We start from the raw sequence: 26,736 nt of genomic DNA on the forward strand, positions 1-26,736 counted from the left end.
TCTGCTATTTCTAACATATGCATAAATTCTAAGATGATTTATATTGAATGATTATTTTCCTTACTATGGTTCATATTTTTCTAATTCTGATTATGCCTGATACTCCAGACATAGTATTCCAGCATTTTGAATTCTATCCTTTTGGGTTCTGCATAGTGTTGTATTCTTATACATATTATTGACCTTTGTTCTGGTATTCAGATTTCTTGGGCACAGTTTGTCTCTTTTGGTCCTTGCTTTTAAGATGTGTGTTTGTGAGTTTGTGTATGTGTGTGTGTGTGTGTGAGAGAGAGAGAGAGAGAGAGAAGGAAAGAGAAAGAGAGAATGAGAATCAGAATAGTGTTTATCAGTCTGGAGTTAATTATTCCCCATGACTAAAACAAGGCAATCCTATGTACTATATCCAATGTCCTGGGAGTGATGAGACTTTCCATTCTGACCCTTGAGAAAAGGCACAATTCCTGATGCTGTGTGAGTGACAGTCATTGCTACCTTTCATCTTTTCTAATGTTTCTCTCTCCAGCCTTGAGCGTACCCCTTATGTGCGCACTCATCAATGATCAATGGAGTACTAGAAGGAGACTTTCTGCAGAATTCCAGAATTCTAATACTGTGTAGTTTTTCAGTCTCTGGTATTTGATCTTGAGGACCCTAGATGCCTTGAACTTTCCACGCTCTCATCAAATGCTGGGAAGATTCATAGTAAATAGAATATCTATAAGACATATACTCATCAACTTGGCCAAAGTCTAAATGAAGGAAAAAAGTCTACAAGTAGCAAGATGAAAAGTGTCAAATAATCTACAAAGGAAAACCCATCAGGCTAATAGCAGACTTCTCAGTGGAGATCTTACAAGCCAGAAGGGATTGGGCCCCATCTTCCATAGACTTAAACAGAAAAACTACCAGCCTAGAATTTTGTATCCTGCCGTACTAAGTTTCACAATTAACGGAGAAATTATGTCTTTTCCAGACAAGCAAACACTGAGAATATTTGCCATGAACAGATCTGCCCTACACAAAATATTCAGAAAAGTGCTATACAGAAATCAGAACAACAGATACCCACCAGTATAAATTCATCTAAAAAATCCACCAAAAATCACAACTCCTGTAAAACAATGGAACAAGAGGTAAAACAAAGCAAAAAGGTAAACCCAACATGATGAACAGAAGAACATCCCACATATCAATGCTATTAATCAATGTTAATGGACTGAATGGACATCTCAAAAGACATAAGCTAGCTGAATGGATTAAAAAAAACACAACTCAAATATCTGCTATTTCCAGGAACCACATCTAAATCACAAGGACACATGTAGACTTAACATTAAAGGATGAAAAAAATATTCCATGCAAATGGAAATCAAAAGAGAGCAGGAGTAGCTACCTTTGTATCAGATAAAATTGACTTTAAGTCAACTAACATAAAGAAAAACAAAGAGGGTCATTATATAATGGTAAAAGGAGTGATCCAACAAGAAGACATAATAATCCTAAATATATATGCATCCAACACAGGAGCTCCAATGTACATAAAGCAAATTTTACTAGAGCTATGCAAAAAGAAAAAAAAATAGCACCATCATAATCATTGGGGACCTCAAAACCACACTGTCAGAGATTGACAAATCATTATAACAGAAAATAAATGAAAAAACAATGGACTTAAACCAAACTCTAAGTCAAATGGACGTAACAGACATTTCAGAACAGTCTACCCCAAAACTGGGGAATACACATTCTTCTCAGCAGCACTAGGGACATCCTCCAAGATTGAGCATATATCTTAGGCCACAAAACAGGTCTCATCAAATTTTAAAATACTCCAAATCATACCATGTATTTTCTCAGACCACACTGGAATAAAACTAGAAATCACAAGAGAAATACTCCAATTTACACAAAGTCCTGGATATTACACAACATGCTGCTGAACAATTACTGAGTCAAGAAGGAAATTAAGGTGGAAACCAAAAAATTCTTTGAACTGAATGACAAAGGGAATGAAAGCTGTCAAAATCTTTGTGACACATCAAAAGAATTCCTTAGGGGAAAATTCATAGACTTAAATGCCTACATCAAAACACAACTTAACAACCTATTGTCACATCTCAAGGAACTAGAAAAGGAAGAACAAACCAAACTGAAAACCAGTACAATAAAAAAATAATGATCAGAGCAGAGATAAATAAATTGGAAAACAACAACAAAAAAATACAAAAGATTAACAAAACTAAAAGTTGGTTCATTAAAAAGATAAATGAAATCAATAGACCTCTTGCTAGACTGACCAAGAACAAAAGAAAAATAACTCAAATAAGCTCAATCAGAAATGAAAATGGTGACATTACAAATGATACTGCAAAAATACCAAACATTATCCATGAATACTATGTCAATCTCTATGTGCATAAACTAGAGGATGCAGAGGAAATGGATAAGTTCCTGGAAACTCACAACCTCCCAAGACAAAACCAGGAAGAAACAGAACTCCTGAACAGACCAATAATGAATAGTGAGATCAAAACAGTAATTTTAAAAACTCCCTAGAAAAAAAGACCTAGAAGAGATGAATTCACTACTGAATTCTTTCAGACCTACAGAGAAGTCCTGGTACCAGTAATACAAATATTATTTCAAAACATCAAGAAGAGCCAGTTGCGGTGGCTCACGCCTGTAATCCTAGCACTTGGGAGGCCAAGGCAGGCAGATGGTTTGAGTTCAGGAGTTCAAGACCAGCCTAAGCAAGAGTGAGACCCCGTCTCTACAAAAAAAAAAAAAAAAAAAAAATCAAGGACGGAATCCTCCCCCACTCATTTTATGAAGCCAGTATCACCTTGATAGCAAAGCCAGGAAAGAACAAAGCAACAACAACAACAACAAAAATTACAGACCAATATCCCTTATGAATATAGATGCAAAAATCCTCAATAAAATACTAGTAAACTGAACTTAATAGCACATTAAAAAAAATAATCCCTCAGGATCAACTGGACCTCATCCCAGGGATGCAAGGATGGTTCAACATGTGTAAAAGAATCAATGTGATTCACTAAATAGACAAAAGCAAGAACAAAGACTATATGATCCTCTCAATAGATGCAGAAAAAGCATTCAACAAAATCCACCACCCTTTCACAATAAAAATCCTCAACAAACTAGGCCTAGAAAAAACATATCTCAGAATAAATAAAGCCATACATGACAAACCCACAACCAACATCATACTGACTAGGGAAAAGTTGAAAGCTATCCCCTTAAGAACTGGAACAAGACAAGGATGCCCACTGTCACCACTTCTATTCAACATAGTGTGTAAATCCTAGCTAGAGCAATCAGACAAGAAAAGAATACAAAGGGTAACCAAATCAGGAAAGAGGAGACCAAACTCTCGCTCTTTGCTGATGACACAATCTTGTATCTAAAAAACCCCAAAGATTCCACCAAAAGTCTCCTGAAATTGATTTTGTATCTCCTCAGGATACAAAAATCAATGTACATAAATCAGTAGCATTTCTATATACTAACAGTCAAGGTGAGAGTCAAAACAAAGACTCAATACAATTCACAATAGCTACAAAGAAAATAAAATACCTACGAACATACTTCACTGAGGAGGGGAAGATCTCTACAAGGAGTACTATGAAATTCTGTGGAAAGAAATTGCAGAAGATACAAACATATGGAAAAATGTAGCATGCTTATGGATTGGTAGAATCAACATTGTTAAAATGTCCATGCTATGCAAAGTGATTTACAGATTTAATGGAATCCCCATCAAATCACCAAAGTCATACTTTACAGATATAGAAAAAATAACTCTACACGAGATTTGGAACCAGAAAAGAGCTCAAAAACCCAAAGCAATCTTAAGCTTTAAAATAACAAATCTGGAAGCATCATGTTACCAGACTTCAAATTATACTACAAGGCTACAGTAACCAAAACAGCATGATATTGGTACAAAAATAGAGACATAGCCCAATGGAACAGAACAAAGAATCCAAATATAAAACCATTTACCTACAATCAACTGATCTTTGACAAAACAGACAACAATGTACAGTGGGAAAAAGAAGCCCTATTCAATAAATGGTGCCAGGAAAATTGAATAGTCACGTGCAGAACAATTAAATAGGACCACTACCTCTCACAACTCACAAATAATAATTTGAGATGGATAAAATACTTAGTTCTATAAAATGAAACCATAAAAATTCTAGACGAAAATATTGGAAAAACTCTTCTAGATATTGGCCTAGGCAAAGAATTTATAAAGAAGACCCCAATGGCAATCACATAAACAACATAAATAAATAAATGGGACTTGATTAAATTAAAAGGCTTCTGTACAGCTAAGAAAATAACCAACAGAGCAAATAGACAACCAAAATATGGGAGAAAATATTAGCAAGCTATACATCCATGAAGGACTAGTAACCAGAATCTATAAAGAACTTAAGCAAATAAGCAAGAAAAAAAACAAATCCCATCAAAAAGTGGTCAAAGGACATGAACAGAAGCTTTTCAAAGATGATAGACAAATGGCCAATAAACATATGAAAAAATGCTCAACATTACTAATCATCATGAAGATTCAAATTCAAACCACAATGAGATATCACCTTACCCTAGTTAGAATGGCATTTATCAAAAAGTCAAAACATAATGGATGCTGGTGTGGATGCAGAGAGAAAGGAATGTTTATACACTCTTGATAGGATTGCAAATAAGTACAAAATCTATGAAAAACAGTATGGAGATTCCTCAAAGAACTAAAAGTAGAACTACCATTTGATCTAGCAATCTCACTACTGGGTATTTACCCAAAGGAAAAAAAGACTTCATCGAAAAGACACATGTACTTGAATGTGTTATTGCAGCACAATTCACAATTGCAAAGATGTGGAAACAATCCAAATGCCCTTCAGTTCATGAGCGGATTGATAAAATGTGGTGTATGTACACTATGGAGTACTCCTATGCCATAAAAAAGGTGAATTAATTCATTTTGCAGCAATCTGGATGGAACTGGAGACCATTCTCCTAAGTGAAGTGTCTTCAGAATGGAAAAACAAACACCACTATTAAATTGGAACTAGCCAATGAGCACACATGTAAACAGAGGTAAGTAAAACCTAATGGAAATCATCCAGGGAGGAGGAGTGAGAAGAGGAGTGGCTAAAACCTACCTAATGGGTACTATGAACACTATATGCATGTCAGGCACACCTTTAGCCAGGACTCAGGCTTTATAAAAGTGATACATGTAACCTAAAACATTTGTATCCCCTTCATATTTTGAAATAATAATCTTTAAATATAGAGCCCTCCTAAGGAAAAAAATGGATATATAGTTTTTGTTTAAATTTTTTCTTGTTTTTCACTTACTTTCTATTAGAAGTTTTAGCCAGTGAAAGAAAGTAAAAATAAATAAATAAGTAAATAAATGAAAACTATCTGACAGAAATGAAAGAAATCAGTCAAAGGGTAAAAATCACCTTATTGGAAAAGAAGGAATAATACTATATTTAAAGAAAATGTGATAGTATATGTAGAAAATATGATGCAATATATGAAAATGTTACTAGAAATAACAACTGAATTGAGGAAGTTTGAAAGATACAAAGCCAACATGTACAAATCAATTGAATGTCTATTCATTGTCAATCAACAATCAGAAATTGAAATTGTGTTTCTTCCTGGTTGAGCCTGGGAAGGCTGTGTGTTTCTAAGAATTTGTCCATTTCCTCCAGGTTTTCTAATTTGTGTGCATAAAGATTTTTGTAGAATTCATAGATGATATCATGTATCTCTGTGACATCAGTCATGATTTCTCCTTCCATGTTCCTGATGGAGGTTATAAGAGTTTTTTCTTTTCTGCTCTTGGTTAGTCTAGCCAGAGGTGTGTCAATTTTGTTTATTTTTTCAAAGAACCAACTTTTTGTTTTATTAAGCTCCCTTATGGTTTGATTGTTGTCCTTTTCATTTAGTTCTGATTTAATCTTAATAATTTCTCTCCTTCTGCTGGGTTTGGGGTTGGTCTGTTCTTCCTTCTCCAGCTCTTTGAATCTATTCATTAGATTGTCTATTTGTAAGTTTTCTGTCTTTTTGGTATAGGCATTTATGGAAATGAATTTTCCTCTCAGGACTGCTTTAGCTGTGTCCCACAGATTTTGATACATTGTATCTCCTTTGTCGTTTAATTCAAAGAATCTTTTGATTTCCGACTTGATTTCTTAATTTATAAAATGATTGTTCAGGAGAAGGTTATTTAGCTTCTGTGACTTTGAGTAGAAGTGAGGATTTCTGTTAGGGTTCATTGTTACTTTTATTCCACTGTGATCTGAGAAGATGCATGGTATAATTTCTATATTTTTAAATTTTTTAAGACATGCTTTATGTCCTAGGATATGGTCAATCTTGGAGAATGTCCCATGAGCTGATGAGAAAAAAGTATATTCAGTGGTTTTGGGGTAGAATGTCCTGTAGATGTCAGTCAGGCCCATTTGTTCTAGCATTCTATTTAAGTCCATTATTCCTGAATAGACTGATATCTGGATCTGAAATCGAAACAGCAATAAAAAACCTTCCCAAAAAGAAAAGCCCTGGACCAGATGGGTTCACACCTGAATTTTACCATACCTACAAAGAAGAACTGGTGCCCATCCTACATAAACTATTTTCCAATATAGAGAAGGAGGGGATTCTCCCCAACACTTTTTACCAAGCCAACATAATCCTGATACCAAAACCAAGAAAGGATGCAACTAAAACAGAGAACTACAGACCAATTTCTCTTATGAATATAGGGGCAAAAATTCTCAACAAAATTCTAGCAAATCGAATCCAAGTGCTTATCAAAAAAATAATCCATCACGACCAAGTGGGCTTCATCCCAGAGATGCAGGGATGGTTTAACATACACAAATCTATAAATGTAATTCACCACATAAATAGAAGCAAAAATAAAGATAATATGATCCTCTCAATAGATGCAGAAAAAGCATTTGACAAAATTCAACACCCTTTTATGATAAGAACGATTAACAAAATAGGCATAGACGGGGCCTATCTAAAAATGATACAAGCCATATATGACAAACCCACAGCCAACATCATACTGAATGGGGAAAAACTGAAAGCATTCCCACTTCGAACTGGAGCCAGACAAGGCTGCCCACTGTCCCCATTACTTTTCAACATAGTATTGGAAGTCCTTGCGAGAGCTATCAGGCAAGAGAGCAGAATCAAGGGAGTCAAAATAGGGACAGAAGAGATCAAACTCTCACTCTTTGCTGATCATATGATGTTATATCTAGAAAACCCCAAGGTTTCAACCAAGAGACTCCTGGAATTGATCAATGAATTCAGTAAAGTCTCAGGATACAAAATCAATACACACAAATCAGAGGCATTCATATATGCCAATAACAGTCAAACGGAGAACCAAATTAAGGACTCAATACCCTTCAAAATAGCAACAAAGAAAATAAAATACCTAGGAATATATTTAACTAAGGAAGTAGAGGACCTCTATAGGGAGAACTATGAAACCCTGAGGAAGGAAATTGCAGAACATGTAAATAGGTGGAAAACCATACCATGCTCATGGATCGATAGAATCAACATTGTTAAAATGTCTATAGTGCCCAAAGTGATCTACAGATTCAATGCAATCCCTATTAAATTACCAACATCATTTTTCACAGATATAGAAAAAATAATTTTACGCTTTGCATGGAACCAGAGAAGACCCCGTTTAGCAAAAGCAATCTTAAGCAACAAAAACAAAATGAGAGGTATTAATTTGTCAGACTTCAAACTATACTACAAGGCTGTGGTTCTTAAAACTGCCTGGTATTGGCACAAGTGAAGGGACACAGACCAGTGGAACAGAACAGAAAATCCAAATATAAAACCATCCTGATATAGCCATCTAATCTTTGACAAAGCAGACAAAAACATACTCTGGGGAAAATATCCCTTACTTAATAAATGGTGCTGGGAAAACTGGATATCCACATGTAGAAGACTAAAACAGGACACACAACTTTCACCTCTCACAAAAATCAAATCACGGTGGTTAACAGACTTAAACCTTAGGTCGGAAACTATTAGAATTCTAGAAGAAAACGTAGGAAAGACTCTTACAGACATTGGCCTAGGCAAAGAATTTATGAAGAAGACCCCTAAGGCAAGCACAGCAACAACGAAAATAAATAAATAGGACCTGATCAAATTAAAAAGCTTCTGCACAGCCAAAGAAATAGTCACAAGAGTAAACAGACAACCTACAGAATGGGAAAAAATTTTTGCATACTACACATCAGATAAAGGACTGATAACAAGAATCTATTTAGAACTCAGGAAAATCAGTAAGAAAAAATCGAACAACCCTATCAAAAAGTGGGCAAAGGACATGAATAGAAATTTTTCAAAAGAAGATATAAAAATGGCTAACAAACATATGAAAAAGTGTTCAACATCTCTAATCATCAGGGAAATGCAAATCAAAACCACAATGAGATATCACTTAACTCCAGTGAGAATGGCCTTTATCAAAAAGTCCCAAAACTATACATGTTGGCGTGGATGTGGAGAGACAGGAACACTCATACACTGCTGGTGGGACTGTAAACTAGTGCAACCCCTGTGGAAAGCAATGTGGAGATACCTTAAACAGATTCAAGTAGACCTACCATTCGATCCAGCAATCCCATTATTGGACATCTACCCAGAAGAACAAAAGTCATTCTATCAAAAAGACACCTGCACCCGAATGTTTATAGCAGCACAATTCACAATCACAAAGATGTGGAACAACCCAAATGCCCATCAATTCATGAATGGATTAGCAAAATGTGGTATATGTATACCATGGAATATTACTCAGGTATAAGAAATAACAGCAATATGGCATCTCTTTGGTTCTCCTGGAGAGAGTTGGAACCCATTCTATTAAGTGAAGTATCCCAAGAATGGAAAAATAAGCACCACATATACTCACCAGCAAACTGGTTTCCCTGAGTGCACATTTGGGAATAACACCAATTGGGTATCGGACAGAGGTCGGGGCTGGGTGGAAGGGATGGATGTATACCTACCTGATGAGTGCGATGAGCACTGTCTGGGGAATGGACACGCTTGAAGTTCTGACTGGGGGGGATGGGAAGGGGGGAGGGAATGGGTGCACACCTACATGATGAGTCTGATGTGCACTGTCTAGGGAATGGACACAATTGAAGCTCAGACTCGGGGGGATGGGGAGGCATGGGCAATATATATAGCCTGAACTTCTGTACCCCCATAATGAGCTGAAAAACAAAAAAATAAAAAAATAGAAATAAAGAAATTGAAATTGTGAAAAGAATATTTTTACAGTGGCACCAAAAGCATGAAATACTTATGGATTAATCTGAAAAATGACATGAAAGACTTCTACACTGAAAACTGTAAAACTATGCTGAGAGACATTAAAGCATTATGAAGAAAATGAAGGGAAAAATTGTGTTCATTGGTTAGAAATCTCAATATTGTTAAGAAGACATTTATTTCCAAATTGATGTACAGATTTGATTTAATCCTAATTAAAGTTCCAGCAGCCTTTTTGTTGAAATTGAACAATTAAGTTTTAAATTATATGGGGAATAAAAAGTCAATTGTAACAGGAAAAATAGCTTTGAGAGGGTAAGCAGTGGAGGAGTAACACTACCTGATTTTAAGACTTATAAAATTATGATAATCAAGATGTGATATTGGTGTAAAGATAGACAAATAGATCAATAGAATACAGTAAAACGTCCAGAAGAAAATTTCACATATACATGGGCAACTGATTTTTGGCATAGATTCAAAGAAAATTCAGTTAAAAAAAATAGCTTTTTCAAGAAATGGGGCTGAAACTTTTAGATTCATGTGCAAAAAATACAAACTTTGATGTATACCTTGTACCATATAAAAAATTAACTAAACATGATCATGAGCCAAAATGTAGAACTAAAACTATAAAACCTGTAGAAAAAACATAGGAGAAAATCTTTGTGACTTTGGATTAGGCCAATTTTTTTTAATTAGATAGCAGAAGAGCAAGCCATACAGAAACCAATTAATACATTGGCTGTAATCAAATGTGCACGTCTCTTAGAAGGACATTGTTAAAAGAATGAAAAGACATGCCACACTCTGTGAGAAAATACTTGAAATAAAACTGTGTCTAACATTGAGTATGCATTAGATTACATAAAGAACTCTTAGATATCAATAATAAGAAAAATAACTACTTCGTGGGGAAAAATAAGCAAAATATATGAACAAACACTTCACCAAACAAAAACATACAGAGGGCACGTAAGCACATGAAAAGAATGTTCAACATCATTTGTTATTTAGCAAATTAAATGAAAATTAGATACCACTGCATGCTCATTAGAATAGCTAAAATTAAAAAGGCAGAAAATGCCAAATGTTAATGAGGATGCAGAGGATCTGAAACTCTCTCATTGATTGTATAAACACTTTGTAAAACAGTTTGACAGTTTTAAAGTGTTAAGTATACACTTACCATATGATTCAACCATTCCACTCTTTAGGTATATACTTAAGAGAAATGAAAACACATACTCAAAAATATGTGTACACACACACAAAATGTTCATAACAACAGTATTTGTTATAGGCAAAAACTAGAAACAACCCAAATGTTTATGATTAAGTGAATGAATAAACATATTGTAAGATAGTCATACAATGGAATATTTTCCAGTAATGAACCTAAATAAACCATTGATATGAGCAACAAATTGGATGAATCTCAAAATAATTATGCTGACTAAAAACAACCAGACCCTTTCCATGCCCCACCCGAAAAGAAAGATTACATGATTTATAATTTAATTTAGGTGAAACCCCAAGGAAAGGTAAATTAATCTGTAGTGAAAAAAGCAGATCAGTGGTTGCATACGGTAGGAGGTTGTTTCATGGAGGAAGTGTGGGAAGCATTAGAAACGGGTCCAAGGAAACATTTTGCATGATTTGATGTAATGATTGTGTTCATTATCTAGATTGTGGGGATGGTTTCACAAATGTATACACGTGTCAAAACATAACAAGTTGTACACTTTATGTGAATTTATCATATGTCAATTATACCTCCATAATGGCTGTTTTAAATAGAACTTATTATTAAAATTTATCTAATTTATTTTTAATATGAAAAATGTGAATTACTAACATATATTTCTAAATATTTTAGGTAAAATATTACAGCTCTTTTGTTTTTCTTTTCTTTTGAAAATGATCTATATTTGTACTTGATCTGTATTCAAGATAAGCATTTTATTGAATTTTTTATCAAAGTATACAATTGTTTTACATAATTATATTCTGATGGATCAAGATGCTATACATGAGAGAAAATGACCATATATACCCATCTATTCAATCACCCATTCTTCCAGTCTGCAACATTTTATTCCTCATAAGCCTTGGTTTTGTTAACTGTTAAACATATAAAGACAATTGGAACACACTTTGTCTTCTATATCACAGGCTTCAATAAAGAAATTAAGAAGCCCAGTAACGCCATATTCCTAAAACATAATCTACATGAGTAGTAGTGATTTGGAGTAAAGTCCAGGGTGACTTGAGATCCACAGGCACAGTAATCACAGAGAGAGCTTCTGCTTGCTTCTCCTCAAAGCTTGCTGGACGTCTTTGTTCCTCAGGCTGTATATCAGGGGATTCAACATGGGGATGACAATAGTGTAAAAGACGGACACTACCTTACTTTGCTCCATGGAGACGGTGGCACTGGGTTGTGCATACATGAAGAAAACTGTGCCGAAAAACAAGCACACTCCAGTTAGGTGGGAGGCACACGTGGAGAAGGCTTTCCAGCGCCCTTGCGTTGTCTGGATCCTCAGTATGGTTAAGATGATGTAGATGTAGGAGACCAGAACAACCAAGAAGGTACCGACAATAATGGAACCACAGAAACCAAGAAGAACCAGTTGGTTTATAAAAGTATCTGAACATGAGAGGGACAAGAGCGGGGGGACATCACAGAAAAAGTCATTGATCTCATTGGACCTACAGAAGGGCAACCTGAAGGTCATTGTTGTTTGAGTGACAGCATTGAGTACACCCCACAAGTAGGAGCCCAACACTAATAGTGCGCAGACCCGGGGAGACATGGTCACAGGGTACAGAAGAGGGTTGCAGATGGCGATGAAGCGGTCATAGGCCATGGCAGCCAGGAGAAATGCCTCCGTGGTGCCGAAGAGAGACAGGAAGAAGAACTGAGCAGCGCACCCGCCAAAGGACACCGTGCGGTCCTCTTTCATGCAGTTCATCAGAGCCCTGGGGGCAATTGTGGAAGAATAGCAGATGTCCAGTAATGAGAGGCTTTGGAGGAAGGTATACATCGGGGTATGGAGGCGTGCATCCGTCTTGATAATTACAATCATACCAAAGTTTCCCACCACAGCTATGACATACAGGATCAAAAATATCAGAAATAGCATGGTCTGCGTTCCTGGACCCCCACGGAATCCAAGCAGAACAAACTCTGAGACATGTGTAAAATTTGCCATTGTGTAAGTGTAAGAGACACAGAGAGAGAGAGAGAGAGAGAGAGAGAGAAAGAAGGAAGAGAAGGAGGAGGAGAAGGAGGAGGAGGAAGAAGAAGGAGGAGGAGGAGGAGGAGGAGGAGGGGAGAGGAGGGGGAGGAGGAGGGGAGAGGAGGGGGAGGAGGAGAAAGAGGGGAAAGGAGGGGGGAGGAGGATGAGGGGAGGAGGAGGAAGAAGAAGGAGAAAATTTGCAAGCCAAATATTTAATACTTACAGTCACTAAATTATATTTGAGATCTTCATGTGACATTAAAAACATTTTGTTTATGATTTTGGATATAATGTCTTGGTCTACTGTATTCCACATGCTGTGAAAAGGAAAAGGTTCTGCTGCAGGGGAAAGGAATTGGAAGTAAATAAGCATTCACATAAAATAGTCTGCACTATAAATATATCACCATTGTTATTCAACTCTAATATCACCAATCATATACAGGAAAGGAATCTCTGATCTACTCTGAGTCACTTTTTCCACTCCACATCTCTAGGTTTGTTTGTTTGTTTTTTTTTAATTTAAAGAAGACTCAAAGACAGAGCACAGAGACAGACACAAGGAAAACTGAGACATGACTATTCAATTCGTTTTGTATTACAAGGGTTGTTATCTGGGCTAAGTTGGGATATGTTGGCAAGTGGCATTGGCTGTATGTGTAAAGTAAGACTCCTTGTCACACTATCTGTATCAGTTTCCTGATATGCTCTAACAAATTAGTTTAGATTTAGTGGCTTTAAACAATGGAACTTAATTATCTTACAGTTCCAGAGGACACAGTGTGGAGAGGGTTTCAATGACCCATAATGTGGTAGAAGTCCCATTTGTTTTCTTGCCTTTAAGGCTTCTAAAAGGCTGTCTGCCTTCCGTGGTGTATGGCCCCTTCTCTGTTTTCAAATCCAGCAGCATAGCGTCTTTTCTCTCCAACCTCTCCGTTTCCAGTCTTACATCTTCTGTGTCCGACCACCCTACCTCCCTCGTATAAGGCACTTGTGATGACATTAAAGCCTTCCAGGTAAACCAAGATAATATCTTCATCTCAACATTTTTAACAATCACATCTGCAAATTCCCTTTTGCCATTTAAGGTAACATATTCACAAGTTCTATAAATTAGCATGTGGACATATTGAGATGGGCACTATTTATCTTACCATACTATCTATTTGATTCATTTTAAACAGATTGATGAAATGTTACTTATAAAGTGAAAGAAACACAACCATACACACTAGGTTTTTGATACAAATTAGACCTTTTTATTGTAATCATTGATGTAATATCTTCATTAAATTAGTGGTTATCAAACTATTTTTTTCTTTTTACCTGTAATATCTTCCTCTCTGAAATACTTCATTCTTTATTAATTTTTACCTGTAATATGTTCCTCTCTTAAACACTTCATTATTTTTAAATATGATAAACAAAACATCCATAATATATATGTAAAATAGAAAGCAAGGGATAGAGTAATGCACATGTACGTGCGTATGTTTGCGTGTATGTGGTCATTTGGAAATTTGTTGATGCTGTTTTTTACTCTATACAAATATAAATAAACATACTTACCCTGGGAAGATGAAATGACAGAGTACATGGCAGTTTTTGTTCAGAATAAATGCAAAATGAGAATGAATTTTCCTCTCTTATTTAATGAACGAACAAAAATTTGTAGCACTAATTCAATTACTCTTAATTAATTTATTTTCTCTGTGAGAACATGTCAGAACTATTTCTCAAAACTTCTTTACCAACTCTCCATTTGCCAGATCTTTGGAATTTCATAAAACCACAGTCGTACTTCCATGATTTTCTGACTTTTCCTTTTGTTCTGAGCATTTATCCCAACTAAATATTTATTTTTTTATTTATTTCAAGAGATTATGAGGGTACAAACATTTTGGTTACGTTTTATGTCTTTGCCTCACCCAAGTGAGGTTTAGTATTTTTATTTTATTTTTTACGTAAGCTCCAGGCTCCAGGAAAGGAAATATTGTGCTGTCTACTTCACTAATCTAATGTGAACAACTAGAATAGCACTTGGCTGAGAGACTCAAATAAATGCATTGAATGAATGAATAAATGATTCATTTTTATACATCACAACATTGAATGGACTTGCTTTCATATGCTTTTCTTAATGGGCAGAGTATAATACCATTTCTTACTTTGAACATTAGAATTTACATAGTTGGAAGTCTAAATTCAAAAACCTGGCCGGGCGCAGTGGCTCACGCCTGTAATCCTAGCACTCTGGGAGGCCGAGGTGGGCGGATCGTTTGAGCTCAGGAGTTCGAGACCAGCCTGAGCAAGAGTGAGACCCCATCTCTACTAAAAAAAATAGAAAGAAATTATATGGACAGCTAAAAATATATATAGAAAAAATTACCCGGGCATGGTGGTGCATGCCTGTAGTCCCAGCCACTCGGGAGGCTGAGACAGGAGGATCGCTTGAGCTCAGGAGTTTGAGGTTGCTGTGAGCTAGGCTGACGCCACGGCACTCACTCTAGCCTGGACAACAGAGTGAGACTCTGTCTCAAAAAAAAAAAAAAAAAAAAAACCTAAGTACCTTAAATCTTGAGTAGAAACAAGCAAATCACAAAGCCATTCCAAGTTTAAAGAGAAGCAAAGCAAGTCATTTTTTATGTGCCTTTTTTTAAATTTTTTTTTATTTTTATTTTTTCTATATATTTTTATTTAAGCATATTGCAGGGGTACAAATGTTTAGGTTACATATACTGCCTTTGCCCCACCCGAGTCAGAGCTTCAAGTGAGTCTATCCCCCAGATGGTGTATACCACACCCATTAGGTGTGTATATACCCATTCCCTCCTCCCCTCTCCCACCTGCCCAACACCTGATGAATGTCACCACTATATGTGCACTTAAGTGTTGATCAGTTAATACCAATTTGATGGCAAGTCATTTTTATATAAAAGAGGAGATAGAATTTTGAAACTTTTGCCAACATGGCCAGGAGTACATGCTGCTGCACTCTGTTGAACTAGAATGAAACAACCATGCTGTATATAATATCATAGAAGGAAGCAAGTAGTAGATGAGACACAAGCAGATAAATCCTAGAGAACCAATGAATGTCCTTGTCTCAACAAAGGCCATTCATTTTCCTAGAAGAGTTAGTACCAGAGAAAAGGAAGGAAATATCACCAAAGATCAGAGTAAAATTATGCACCTGCTTTTTTCTTTCCTGTTTTGTAAGCTTTTAAGATGAGTATTTATGGTTTCACTGTAACAGATTAATACAGAAAATAAAAGACCACAAACATAATTCTTAAATAAATAGCTAACAATTATGGGACAATTGTTGTAGGCTAATCAATCTCTAAAAATCTCCAAACTGTCTTTATTTAATACTCACAGAAGCCCTATGTTCTACATATTAATATTAGCAAGCACTACAAGGGACATTAAGAAGTGTGCCATGGTCTTTCTTTTGAACACCACATTGACTTGCCATTTAATCCAAGCACTCAGGTCTAGACCAATGTCACTAGTAATGCTGTGTGCTTTAGATTTTTTGCTGGATTATTACCTTTTGGTGAAAAACATTCACTGTACTCACTAGAATTCCACTGTCTTAAGAGATAGCACGATGTAGTAACAAGCACAAATGATCCAGCATGCTATCTGATCCTAACTGGGTTGGTAATGAGATTTGTGATGGGAAATACATGCATAAAATCCTCTGAGATGGAAGCCTTAAAGTAGACAATTGCCAAGAGGCATTGGTTGTTAATACTATTAGATTTTCCCAGTGTATATTACTTAACACTTTTGTCTATCTGTGGAAATAAGGTGGAATATCCAATGAAACATTATCTATGGATGTCACAATACTTACAGACTTTCTTTGGATGAATACCATCAGAAAATGCCAACTAATAAATTAAAGAATATTTGAGGAAATGGTGGCGTGAATAATTGATGTGATATTATAGTGTTCACTGAACTCTAAATCAAGAAATACATTTCTAGCTCCTCTTCTGCCAAGAGCCCAACAAAAAAGTTGAGCAGTGTGCTCTCTAGTGCTTTATGATAAGATGGATTGAGTAGATTTCTTAGTCTAGGCAGGGTCCCAGTCACTGTCCAGATGTTATCTCATTTGATCTTAATAAAAACCATGTGAGGCTTTACTGTAATTACTCTCACTTCACAGAGAGGAAAGTAGAGACTGAGAGAGTTAGACAATTTACCCACATTCACACTGCTAATAAAAGCAGAGCCACAATTTAACACAGGAAATTTGGCTTCAGAACCCATACCACTTTGCCTATTTATTAGAGAAGGAACTAAAACATGCATGCTTTTTATTTTTATCTTTTAGAAAATGAAACTGAAGCATTTTTATTTCTATGAGTCACTTTTATTTTAAATTTGCATCAGTGATTCTCAACTTAAAAGATCTAAATATTGGCCTTTGTATTGTTAAATAACCCTGATATTCAATTTGTAGAAATACAATTTAGACCCTCATGTAGAAGAAACACAGTGATATGGGTACTATACCACAGAGAATCAGTGTAGTGTAGTGGTTAACACCAAGGACTCTGGTGGCAGAAGCCCTGGGTTCAAACACATGCCGAGCTTCCTGGGACAAATGTCTTCATCTTATATTTTAGTAGCCTGATCTGTCAAATGTAGATAATAAGTGTGTGTGCTTTATGGTGAGGTCTAAAGCATTTCATATATTGAAGTACTTTGGAGATCCTCTGGCATATGACAATAAGCATAATGTAAGCACAATGTAAATATTGCCCTTATTAATATTATTTTAGCACAATAAGCAAAATGCAAATATTGTCAGTATTAATAATATTATTTTAAAGTCCATTATTACCCAATGCTAGTTCTATTAAAGTCTGCCATTTTTATAGGTTAATTGGAGTTCATTAATAAACTTTGATTAATTTAGATTTCCCACCTAATTTACTCAACTTTAACTGTGAATTAGTCACAGGGTCTTTGCACAAGCATTTCATGTTCTCAACAAAATAAATCTCACCTGAATGTCCTGCATGACTTCCGCCCTTTCTAGCTGACTCTCAGGTGCCTCAGCAGCTCTGCAGTTAGTAAAGTCCATACAACATACCCACAGCACAATTTTGCCAGAGACAAGAGTCAGAATTATAATAGCTTTCTTAGTTTGGGGCATTTGAGATTTATTCCCAAAGGTTTCACTTTAACAACAGTGGTTTGACTCACTCAAGTGCTATAACTTGGCAATGTGGGGTGAAATGAAGTCCCAGAGTAAAAATTTGAGAGAGAGAGAGAAAAAAAAGCTGTATATCATAATCTCTATTTTCTAAGCAATAACAAGTATGCCATACTCGTTGGCTTTGAGGATGAAAACTTTAATGGGATTTTATCAGCTTTTACTCCAAGCCCACAGACATTGAGCTAAAGCAATATGAACACATGATCAAATTTAACCAATATTGGTTGTTTTTATAGTTTTCTGGTGACCTAATCAAATCCAAGTATAAAAATGTATTCTTATAAGAGAAAATACCAGAGCCTGCAAGAAATGTGGGATTATGTGAAGAAGCCTAATGTAAGAGGAACGGGCATTCGTGAGGGTGAAGAAAATAGTATGCAAGGGTTGGATAAGCTATTTGAAGATATAATTGAGGAAAATTTCCCAGGCCTTGCTAAAACTCTAGATACACAGGTTCAAGAAGCTCAAAGAACCCCTGGGAGATTCATTGCAAATAGGAATACACCACATCAGGCAGTCATCAGACTCACCAAAATATCCACCAAAGAAGCCCTTCTTTGAGCTGTGAGGGGAAAGGTAAAAGTAATATACAAAGGAAAGCCCATCCAAATAATGCCAGATTTCTCAACTGAAACCTTACAAGCAAGAAGAGACTGGGGCCCCATTCTTACTCTTCAGAAACAGAATAATGCCCAGCCAAGAATCTTGTATCCAGCAAAGCCAAATTTTGTATACGAAGGAGAAATTAAGACATTCTCAGATAAACAAAAACTGAGGGAATTTACCAAGACAAGACCAACCCTCCAAGAAGTACTTAAAACAGAGTTGCACACGGACCAGCACAAGAAACACTCACAAGTGTAAAACTACTCAAAAGGTAAAGATCAAAGGCCAGATACCACAATGGCCCAAGAGAGAAAATATAGCAATGAAGTTCTACCCAACAGGATGAACAGAAATCTGCCCCACCTATCAGTTCTCTCAATAAATGTGAACGGCTTGAACTCCCCACTCAAGAGACATAGGCTGGCCTAATGGATAAAGAATAAAAAGCCAAGTATCTGCTGTCTCCAGGAAACTCATCTAACCTAAAAAGATGCATCTAGACTGAAAATAAAGGGATGGAAATAGATATTTAAAGCAAATGGAAGCCAAAAGAAGGTGGGCTTGGCACTTTTAATTTCAGATAACTTAGTTTTAAATCAAAAAAAGGAACAAAAGACAAAGATGGTCACTATATACTGGTGAAGGGTACAGTTCAACAAGAAGACATAGCTATACCTAATATGTATGCACCCAACTTAGGTGCACCCAGATTCATAAAGCAAACCCTACTTGATCCAAACCAAATGATAAACAGCAACACCCTAATAGCCAGAGACTTCAACACCCCACTGACAGCACAGGACAGATCCTACAAATAGAAAATAAACAAAGAAATAATGGACTTCAACAGAATGCTAGAAAAAATAGGCCTGACTGATATTTACAGGACATTCTATCCAAAATCAACTGAATATATATTTTTCTCATCAGCTAATGGGACATTCTCTAAGATTGACCATATCCTAGGAAACAGAGCATGTCTTAAAAATTAAAAATAATTAGAATGATACCATGAATCTTCTCAGATCACAGTGGAATAAAAGTAGAAATAACCGAAATAGAAATTCTCATTTCTACTCAAAGTCATGGAAGCTAAACAACCATATCCTGAATGATTATTTTATAAACAAAGAAATCAAGATGGAAATCAAAAGATTCTTTGAACTAAATGATAAAGGAGACATGAGTTATCAAAATCTGTGGGACACAGCTAAAGAAGTCATGAGACTTCTAACAGTTACTTGCACATATTTGTGATATTTTGATATATGCATACAATATATAATGATCAAATAAAGTTAATTAGGTATCTGTTACCTCAATCTATCACTTATATCTTTGTGTTGAGAACATTTCAAATCTTCTCTTCTAGATATTTTGAAATAGAAAATGAATTATTGTTAACTAGGGTTGCCCTACTATGTGATTGAACACTAGAACTTATTCTTGCTATCCATTTTTTTGTACCCATTAACCAATTTCTCTTCATTCTCTCTCTCCCCACTACCCTTCCCAGCCTCTGGTAACCACTGTTCTACTCTCTACCTCCATGAGATCAATTTTTTGGCTCCCTCATAATAAGTGAGAACATGCAATATTTGTCTTTAGCTGTTCCTTGCTTATATCCCTTAACATAATGTTTATTCTATTTTTACATACCACCAAATTGACTTCTAAAATTTATACCAATTTGTACTCCAACCAATACGACACAAAGTGTTCATTTTATGACATCACTAATCTTCAACAGTCTTGCTATTATTAATTGGCTTCAGTCTAAAGTGGATAAGATTTTGTGCAATAAAAAGTTAAAGCTTACATCAGGGAGCAGTGATGATTAGAATGTGGGCTTATGAGTTTTTAGAATTTTCTAGTTGCTAGGAATTTTTTGCATTAATAAATAAATTTTATATAGTAAGGTCAAATAAATAAGAACATTTAAAAAATTCATTAATAATAAAGATATAGAATTTGCATATTAAGAATACAAATTATTAAATTTTTATAAACTGATAGCATCAATGTAAACAGTACCCATCTCAGGAAACAGTATTAACTACAACCCAGAATTTTCTATTACGTTCTTTCAAGGTTACCTTTCATAATTTTCATACTGATGTATTTATTTAATCAGCACAAAAATATTATGATGTATTTTTTATACATTTTTTCTTTTTATTTCAGCATATTACCGGGAAACAAATGTTTAGGTTATATATATTGATTTTTCCCTGCCCTAGTCAGAGCTTCAAGCATCCATCCCCCAGAGGGTACACACCACACCCATTAGGTTTGAATATACGCATCCCCTCCTCCCCTCTCCAACCTGCCCAACACCCAATGAATGTTACTATATAGGTTACTACTACATGATAAATTAATACCAATTTGACGGTGAGTACATGTGGTGCTTCTGTTTCCATTCTTGGGATACTTTACTTAGAAGACTTGTCTCCAGTTCCATTCAGGTTGTTACAGAAAGTATTTACCATTTTTTATGGCTGAGTAGTACTCCTTGGTATACAGACTACATTTTATTAACCCACTCATGTATTGATGGGCACTTAAGTTGATTCAAAATTTTTTCACTTGTGAATTGGGCTGCTATAAACATTCAAGTGCAAGTGGCTTCTTTATAAAATGTCTTTTTACCTCTCGGTAAATATCCAGTAGTGGGATTGCTGGATCAAACGGTAGTTCTACTTGTAGCTCTTTGAGGTATCTGCATACTACTCTCCACGGAGGTTGTACTAGTTTGCAATCTCACCAACAGTGTATAAGTGTTCCTTTCTCTCCACATCCATGCCAGCTTCTGTTGTTTTGGGATTTTTTGTTAAGAGCCATTCTCATTGGAGTTAGGTAATACCTCATTGTGGTTTTTATTTGCATTTCCCTGATGATTAGAGATGTTGAAATTTTTTCATATGTTTCTGGGCCATTAGTCTATCTTATTTTGAAAAGTTTCTGTTCATGCATTTTGCCTACTTTTTAATGGGATTGTTTGATGTTTTGTGTTGAGTTGCTTGAGTTCCTTGTAGACTTCGGTTATCAGTCCTTTGTCAGATGTACAGCATGCAAATATTTTCTCCCATTCTGTAGGTTGTCCATTCACTCTCTTGATTGTTTCTTTGGCTGTGCAGAAGCTTTCTGATTTGATCAGGCCCCATTTATTTATTTTTATTGTTACTGTGATTGCTTTTATGTCTTCTTCATAAATTCTTTGCCTAGGCTGATATCTATAAGAGTTTTCCCCACATTTTCTTCTAGAATTCTTATAGTTTCATGCCTTAAGTTTCAGTGTGTTATCCATCATGAATTAATTTTTGTGGGTGGTGAGATGTAGAAAGTAAACAAATGGAAAACATATCAAGCTCATGGATCAGCCAAGTCAACATTGTTAAAGTGTCTAGACTAGCCAAAGTGATCTACAGATTCAATGTAATCCTTATTAAAATACAAATGCCTTTTTTTTTTTCAGAGCTAGTAGAAATAATTCTACACTTCATATGGAACCAGAAAAGCAACCTTAATCAAAAAGAACAAATCAGGAGGCAACAATTTACCAGACTTCAAGCTATACTACAAGGCTATAGTAACTAAAACAGCACGATCTGGCACAAGAACAGAGACATAGACCAAAAGATCAGAAAACTGAACCCAAATATTAAACCATCCTCATATATTCATCTGATCTTTGACAAAGCAGACAAAACATACACTGGGGAAAAGAGTCCATATTCAATAAATTGTGCTTTGGAAATTGGACAACCTTCGTTCTTAACTCCCACGATATCCTTGAATTCAGTCATTGAAACATCTGCAGTGAAAATTTAAGCCCTAAATCTCTGATAGTTAATGAAAATTTACTTTTTTATCATACTATATGTTCAATATGGGATAGAAAGAAATTCCCCTAACCATTGTGACTAAAATGCCCTGGCTAATCGATGATGCATCATCTTGGAAAACTGCTATCTTAACATTAAAATTGAGGCTCCAAAGGAAAAATGAGCAACATGAAGAACCCATATCATTCTTTTGTTCTTCCATTTGGATTGATACATATCACTTGTGTTTATAAATAATTAGACACATTACCATGTCACCTCAAGGGAATGAGGCAATGTACTGTTCCTGTGTGCCCAGGACATAAAGTAGACGAACTGGACATTGTTGAACAGTAGGACTATCTAGCACATATAATACATGTCAGTAGATAAAATGTGACTACATATGTCTGAATTACTTTTGTCAATCATGGTGATTGTTTTAATCATTATAATGATCACCAGTACGATTGTCATATATTGTATTTTCCCCAACAGCAATTCTTGCTACTGAGAAAAGGAATTGTAAAGTTTCTTTTAATATTTTTTACTCCTCATAAATTCTTTACCTAGGCCAATGTCTATAAGAGTTTTTCCCATAATTTCTTCTAGAATTCTAATAGTTTCACACCTGAGGTTTAAGTCTGTTATCCACCAGGATTTGATTTTTTGTGAGAGGTGAAAAATGTGGATCTTGTTTTAGTCTTCTACATGTGGCTATCCAGTTTTCCCAGAAACATTTATTGAATAAGGAATCTTTTCCCCAGTGTATGCTTTTGTCTGCTTTGTCAAAGGTTAGATGGCTGTATGAGGATGATTTTATATCTGGATTCTCAGTTCTGTTCCACTGGTCTGTGTCTCTGTTCTTGTGCCAATACCAGGCTGTTTTAATAACTACAGCCTTGTAGTAGAGTTTGAAGTCTGGTAAATTAATATCTCCCATTTTGTTCTTATTGCATAAAATTGCTTTTGCTAAACGGGGTCTTCTCTGGTTCCATACAAAGCATAAAAATATTTTTTCTATATCTATGAAAAATGATTTTGGTAATTTAAAAGGGATAATATTGAATCTGTAGATCACTTTGAATAGGATAGACATTTTAACAATGTTGATTCTTCTAATCCATGTGCATGGTATGGTTTTCCACCTGTTTATGTGCTCTGCTATCTCTTTCCTCAGTGTTTCATAGTTGTCCCTGTAGAGGTCTTTTACCTCCTTAGTTAAATATATTTCTGGGGACTTTATTTTCTTTGTTGCTATTATGAACAGTATTGAGTCTTTGATTTGGTTCTCCGTTTGACTGTTATTGGCATATGTGAATGCCTCTGATTTGTGTGTATTGATTTTGTATCCTGAGACTCTACTGAATTCATTGATCAATTCCAGGAGTCTCTTGGTTGAATCCTTGGGGTTTTCTAGATATAATACCATATCATCAGCACAGAGTGAGAGTTTGATCTCTTCTGTCCCCATTTGGACACACTTGATTCTGCTCTCTTGCCTGATTGCTCTTGCAAGGACTTTCAGCACTATGTTGAATAGCATTCGGGACAGTGGGAAACCTTGTCTGGTTCCAGTTTTAAGTGAGAATGCTTTCAATTTTTCCTTATTTAGTATGATGTTGGCTGTGGGTTTGTCACATATGGCTTGTATCTTTTTTAGGTAGGCCCCATCTCTGCCTATTTTGTTAAGTGTTCTTATCATAAAAGTATGTTGAATTTTGTCCAGTCCTTTTTCTGCATCTATTGAGAGGATCATATGGTCTTTGTTTTTGCTTCTATTTATGTGCTGTATTACATTTATAGATTTGCATATGTTGAACCATCCCTGCTTCTCTGGGAAGAAGTCCACTTGGTTGTCATGGATTATTTTCTTGATAAGCACCTGGATTCAATTTGCTAGGATTTTATTGAGAATTTTTGCATCTATATTCATGAGGGATATTGGTCTGTAGTTTTCTTTTTTTGTTGTGTCCTTTCCTGGTTTTGGTATCAGGGTTATGTTGGCTTCATAAAATGTATTGGGGAGGATTCCGTCTTTCTCAATGTTGTGGAATAACTTTTGTAGGATAGGCACCAGTTCTTCTTTGTAGGTGTGGTAAAATTCCCGTGTGAAACCATGTGGTCTGGGCTTCTCTTTTTGGAAAGGTTTTTTTTTTTTTTTTTTTTTTTTTTTTACTGTTTCAATTTCAGTTATTGATATTGGTGTGTTTAGGAATTCTATTTCTTCCTGGGTGAGCCTAGGGAGGCTGTGTATTTCTAAAAGATTGTCCATTTCCTCCATATTTTCCAGTTTGTGTGCATAAAGGTTTTTGTAGAATTCATGGATGATATCTTGTATCTCCATGGCGTCAGTTGTAATTTCTCCGTTCATGTTCCTGGCGGAGCTTATTAGAGATTTTTCTTTTCTGGTCTTTGTTAGTCTAGCCAAAGGCGTGTCAATTTTCTTTATCTTTTCAAAGTAATAACTTTTTGTTTTATTAATCTCCCTTATGGTTTTTTTGTTGTGCTTTTCATTTAGTTCTGATTTGATCTTAATAATTTCTCTCCTTCTGTTAGGTTTGGGATCAGTCTGTTCTTCTTTCTCCTGCTCTCTGAGCCTAGTCATTAGGTTGTCTATTTGTAAATTTTCTGTCTTTTTGATATAGGCATTTATGGAAATAAATTTTCCTCTCATGACTTCTTTAGCTGTGTCCCACAGATTTTGATAAGTTGTGTCTCATTTGTCATTTAATTCAAAGAATCTTTTGATTTCCATCTTGATTCCTTCATTTATAAAATGGTAATTCAGGAGATGGTTGCTTAGCTTCCATGACTTTGAGTAGAAATGAGAATTTATGTGAGGGTTGATTTCTACTTTTATTCCACTGTATCTGAGAAGATGCGTGGTATCATTTCTATTTCTTAAAATTTTTTAACACATGCTCTGTTTCCTAGGATATGGTCAATCTTAGAGAATGTCCCATTAGCTGATGAGAAAAATATATATTCAGTTGATTTTGGATAGAATGTCCTGTAAATATCAGTCAGGCCTATTTTTTCTAGCATTCTGTTGAAGTCCATTATTTCTTTGTTTATTTTCTATTTGTAGGATCTGTCCTGTGCTGTCAGTGGGGTGTTGAAGTCTCTGGCTATTAGGGTGTTGCTGTTTATCATTTGGTTTGGATCAAGTAGGGTTTGCTTTATGAATCTGGGTGCACCTAAGTTGGGTGCATACATATTAGGTATAGCTATGTCTTCTTGTTGAACTGTACCCTTCACCAGTATATAGTGACCATCTTTGTCTTTTGTTCCTTTTTTTGATTTAAAACTAAGTTATCTGAAATTAAAAGTGCCAAGCCCACCTTCTTTTGGCTTCCATTTGCTTTAAATATCTATTTCCATCCCTTTATTTTCAGTCTAGATGCATCTTTTTAGGTTAGATGAGTTTCCTGGAGACAGCAGATACTTGGCTTTTTATTCTTTATCCATTAGGCCAGCCTATGTCTCTTGAGTGGGGAGTTCAAGCCGTTCACATTTATTGAGAGAACTGATAGGTGGGGCAGATTTCTGTTCATCCTGTTGGGTAGAACTTCATTGCTATATTTTCTCTCTTGGGCCATTGTGGTATCTGGCCTTTGATCTTTACCTTTTGAGTAGTTTTACACTTGTGAGTGTTTCTTGTGCTGGTCTGTGTGCAACTCTGTTTTAAGTACTTCTTGGAGGGTTGGTCTTGTCTTGGTAAATTCCCTCAGTTTTTGTTTATCTGAGAATGTCTTAATTTCTCCTTCGTATACAAAATTTGGCTTTGCTGGATACAAGATTCTTGGCTGGGCATTATTCTGTTTCTGAAGAGTAAGAATGGGGCCCCAGTCTCTTCTTGCTTGTAAGGTTTCAGTTGAGAAATCTGGCATTATTTGGATGGGCTTTCCTTTGTATATTACTTTTACCTTTCCCCTCACAGCTCAAAGAAGGGCTTCTTTGGTGGATATTTTGGTGAGTCTGATGACTGCCTGATGTGGTGTATTCCTATTTGCAATGAATCTCCCAGGGGTTCTTTGAGCTTCTTGAACCTGTGTATCTAGAGTTTTAGCAAGGCCTGGGAAATTTTCCTCAATTATATCTTCAAATAGCTTATCCAACCCTTGCATACTATTTTCTTCACCCTCAGGAATGCCCGTTCCTCTTACGTTAGGCTTCTTCACATAATCCCACTTTTCTTGCAGACTTTGGTCTTTTCTCTTATTTCTTTGCTCTATCTCTATGAATGATTTATTTAATTGGAAGATGTTACCTTCAATCTGTGCGATTCTTTCTTCTGTTTGATCCATCCTGTTCTGAGGCTTTGCACTGTGTTTTTTAGTTCCTTGAATAAATTCTTCATTTCCTGGAGTTTGGTTTGATTTTTCTTTAATATTTCGATTTGTTTAGTGAGTTTTTCTTCCAGGTCCTGGATTTTTTT

At 35.6% G+C, this 26,736-nt stretch overlaps 1 protein-coding gene across 1 annotated transcript; it reads right to left on the minus strand.

The window, feature by feature from the left end:
• Window positions 1-11,672: 11,672 nt before the first annotated feature.
• On the minus strand, window positions 11,673-12,599 carry LOC138382535 (olfactory receptor 9S13-like). The gene has a single exon (XM_069467001.1). It carries the CDS (start codon window positions 12,597-12,599, stop codon window positions 11,673-11,675), a length of 927 nt encoding a protein of 308 aa, XP_069323102.1.
• Window positions 12,600-26,736: the final 14,137 nt, after the last annotated feature.

The sequence above is a fragment of the Eulemur rufifrons genome, chromosome 4 (genome assembly GCF_041146395.1).
Source record: "Eulemur rufifrons isolate Redbay chromosome 4, OSU_ERuf_1, whole genome shotgun sequence".
NCBI classification, from domain to species: domain Eukaryota; kingdom Metazoa; phylum Chordata; class Mammalia; order Primates; family Lemuridae; genus Eulemur; species Eulemur rufifrons.